Here is a 4,001-nt window from a genome sequence, read left to right as displayed (position 1 = left end):
AGCTTTAAAAAGAAATGGCAGGCTGGGCGTGGTGGCTCATGCCTATAATAGCACTTTGGGAGGCCCAGGCAGGCAGATAGTTTGAGTCTCAGAGTTTGAGTCCAGCATGGGCAACATGGTGAAACCCCATCTCTACAAAAAATTAGCCAGACGTAGTGGGTGTGCACCTGTGGTCCAAGCTGCTCAGGAGGCTGAGGAGGGAGGATTGTTTGGGCCTGGGAGGCAGAGGTTGCAGTGAGCTGAGATTGTGCCACTGTACTCCAGCCTGAGGAAGAGAGTGAGACGGTTTCAAAAAAAAAAAAAAGAAAGAAAGAAATGACATTCTGACACATGTATAACATTTCAAGATAAGTCTTGTGAAACATTATGCTAAGTGAAATAGCCGCACAAAAGGATAAATGTTGTAGGATTCCACTTATATGAGGTTCCTAGAATAGGCAAATTTTTACAGACAGAAAATAGACTGTTGCTTATCAGAGGCCGGGGGAAAAAAGGGCACGGGAGTTATTGTTTAATGGGTATGGAATTTCTTCTTGGAATGATGAAAATGTTGTGAAAATGGTGATGGTTGCAGAACTGTGAATATACTTAATGCCACTCAACTATGCACTTAAAAATGGTTAAAATGGCATATTTTTAACATATATTTTACCACGTGAAAAAATAAGCAAGCTTTTGTGGTAATTAGACTATGGAATTCTTGATTCTCTACTCTTGTGAAGCACCTTCTCTTTGCTGCCCATATATGTAATGGCTAAGGTGCAGTATCTATTGATGAGAACAGCAAAAATACATCAAATGGGTAGACTCCCTTGTTTAAATTTATTTTGATTCATTTTTATTTTTATCTTTTCTAGTAAACAGAAGACAGGGTCTCGCTATGTTGCCCAGGCTGGTCCTGAACTCTTGGACTCAAGCAATCCTCCTGCCTCAGCCTCCCAAAGCGCTGGGATTACAGGCATAAGCCTCTGTGTTCAGCCTATTTTGATTTCAATGGTGTTATTCCTGCCAGAAAGAAATCCAAGATAAGCAATAAACAGATTATTTTGGAATTGAGAAAGCTGGAGGGTAAAACAAAAGCCAAGGCAGCATTTGAAGAGGCACATTGAAAGTTATCAAATAGTTTTTTAGGAGATCTTGACATACACATTTTAAAAAGCACAGCAGCTATTTTACTTAAAAGGAAGCTTACATCCATAATGGTTACAGGGATGTCCCGAATTTTATGAGGTTCCACATAAGAATTTTGACAATTCAAGGTAAGTCTTGAAGCCAGTTCACTCTGACCCAAACTTTCCAGCTGCAGGAAGAAACACAGGTGAAGTTTTTGAAATAATTTTATTTTTCACATTTACATTAAATTCACAGACAACATTTGTGCTTATAAAGGTGGTATCATCTGTGGTGGGGCCAGAAAAGTCACCAGCGAGGAACCACAACATAGGTGAGAGACCATGAACTGGGCTTCTCAGGAGGTGGTGGCATTTTTCTATTCTGGAAACCTGGATACAAACCAATGAAACCTGGCCTTCTATAGCTCTCAGCCTACACTGCCTACTCCAGCCAGGTGCCCATGGGCAGCAAGCCAATTCCTACTGCTCAAAGGCGACAGATACATGGTTTTTTTTGGTATTTTTTTTTAAGATAAACCTTTAAGGGATCTTAAGAGCTAGAAGAGACTTGAGAAATCATCTAGCCCAGGAGTTCCTAAATGCAAGCCAACAGACCTGGTTCATCAGATTTACCTGGTGAGTAAAGGAAAAGACTGAAGTAAAAATAGATTCACAGATCCCATGCCCAGGGATTCCAGATGGATGGTCTGCTGTGAGGCCTTACAATCTGTATTTTTGAAAGCTCCCCTAAGTGATTTTGACAAACAGCTGGTGGGAAGCACTAATGTAGACAAGCCCTTACCAGCAATAATATCTGCTCAGATGTATTAATCTGCTTAGCAAATACCTCTAACACATACTTGTGAGACAGATCTATCTTCTGGAACCAAGTAGATGTGAAAATTCCCAATACAATGTGTCCCCACCCCAATGTCATGATCCTTACCCTGTCTACCATGAAATCAATGGCATCAGCCATCATAGGGTCCACCGGGCCAGATGAAAAATTTCCAAGAACTATTTTTTTGAGCATAAATGCGGGCATCAGCCAAAAGCTGTAAAACACAAAGACTTTATAATTTAAACTTCCGAGACTACACATGGCAAATATTCATTGAACATTAAAGCTTTGTATTAGCTTGGGATCTAGAAATAAAAAGTCCTCTGGGGGGAGGGGGGAGGGATTGCATTGGGGAGTTATACCTGATATAAATGATGAATTGATGGGTGCTGACGAGTTGATGGGTGCAGCACACCAACATGGCACAAGTATACATATGTAACAAACCTGCACGTTATGCACATGTACCCTAGAACTTAAAGTATAATAATAAAAAAAAAAAAAAGAAATAAAAAGTCCTCATCCCCTCCTCCAAAGAGCTCAGCATTTGGTTTTTATACACACTTTCCCAAGTTTCCAAACAGTTATGGCTTCATATAATTAAACTTTAATTTGAGGATTTAGGATAATTATAAGTGATATTTCAAAATACCTTTACTGAGATAGACATTCTGATGAGTCCAAGATTTTTTTTTTTTTTTCTAATTGGCCCTATTTCCAAGGATTAAACTATTTCCTTTGGAAAACTGAGCATTAAGAGAAATATTCTTTCCTTTGATATTATCTTTTTACTGATTGATATTTCAAAATAGATTTCAAAATCCCAATTTGAAAGTTATTGCAACTCCCCAAATTTGCTACTATTAGATTCAACTTGGCTAATTCAAGACAAACTGATATTTATAGATTTATTTTTTCAATTTACTACTGTTATTATTTTTTGAGACAGAGTCTCAGTCAGTTGCCCATGCTGGAAGTGCAGTGGTGTGATCTCAGCTGGCTGCAACCTCTGGCTCCCAGGCTCAAGCAATTCTCATGTCCCAGACTCTCAAGTAGCTGGGACTACAGGCGCATGCCACCACACCCGGCTAACTTTTGTATTTTTAGTAAAGATGAGCTTTTGCAATGTTGGCCAGGCTAGTGGCAAACTCCTGGCCTCAAGTGATCCACCCACCTCAGCCTCCCACAGTGCTGGGAACACAGGTGTGAGCCACTTCTGGCCTCTTTTTATTTTTTAATTTAAACAATTAAAAAAAAAATTTTTAGAGATGGGGTCTCACTCTGTTGCCCAGGCTGAAGTGCAGTATTGTGATCATAGCTCACTGTAGCCTCAAACTCCTGTTAAGTGATCCTTCTACTTTGGCCTCCCGAGTAGCTGGGACTACAGGCTCGCACTACCAGGCCTGGCTAATTTTTAAAAATTTTACTGAGCCGGGGCCAGGCATGGCTCACACCTGTAATCCTAGCACTTTGGGAGGCCATCCTGGCTAACACGGTGAAACCCTGTCTCCACTAAAAATACCAAAAATTAGTCGCACATGGTGGCAGGCGCCTGTAGTCCCAGCTACTCGGGAGGCTGAGGCAGGAGAATGGTGTGAGCCCAGGAGACGGAGCTTGCAGTGAGCGGAGATCGTGCCACTACACTCCAGCCGGGTGACAGAGCCAGACTCCCTCTCCAAAAAAAAAAAAAAAATTTACTGAGCCAGGCGCAGTGGCTCACGCCTGTAATCCAGCACTTTGGGGGGCCAAGGTGGGTGGATCACAAGGTCAGGATTCAAAACCAGCCTGGCCAACATGGTGAAACCCCATCTCTTACTAAAACTACAAAAATTAGCCAGGGGCTAATTTAGACAGGTGTCTGAAATCCCAGCTACTCGGGAGGCTGAGGCAGGAGAATCACTTGAACCTAGGAGGTGGAGGTTGCAATCAGATTGTGCCACTGTACTCCAGCCTGGGCAACAGAGTGAGACTCTCATCTCAAAAAAATGTTTTTTTTTTTTTCTGTAGAGGCAGGGTCTTGCTATGTTGCCCAGGCTGATCTAGAACTC

General features: G+C 41.6%; 1 protein-coding gene across 1 annotated transcript in view; it reads right to left on the bottom strand.

Annotated features, from left to right (window-relative positions):
• Positions 1-4,001, bottom strand: part of SPG21 (spastic paraplegia 21 (autosomal recessive, Mast syndrome)) — a 27,773-nt gene that overhangs the window by 5,893 nt on the left and 17,879 nt on the right. Inside the window, exons 7-8 of the mRNA XM_011940401.1 lie at positions 2,059-2,167; positions 1,193-1,300 (exon numbers count right to left, since the gene is read on the bottom strand). Coding sequence (XP_011795791.1) covers positions 1,193-1,300; positions 2,059-2,167 — 217 coding nt within the window. The remainder of the gene's footprint in view (positions 1-1,192; positions 1,301-2,058; positions 2,168-4,001) is intronic.

Source organism: Colobus angolensis, unplaced genomic scaffold, assembly GCF_000951035.1.
Source record: "Colobus angolensis palliatus isolate OR3802 unplaced genomic scaffold, Cang.pa_1.0 Scaffold19, whole genome shotgun sequence".
Taxonomy (NCBI): domain Eukaryota; kingdom Metazoa; phylum Chordata; class Mammalia; order Primates; family Cercopithecidae; genus Colobus; species Colobus angolensis.
Note: the sequence above shows the minus strand (reverse complement) of the source record. Positions and strands in the feature narration are given on the sequence as shown.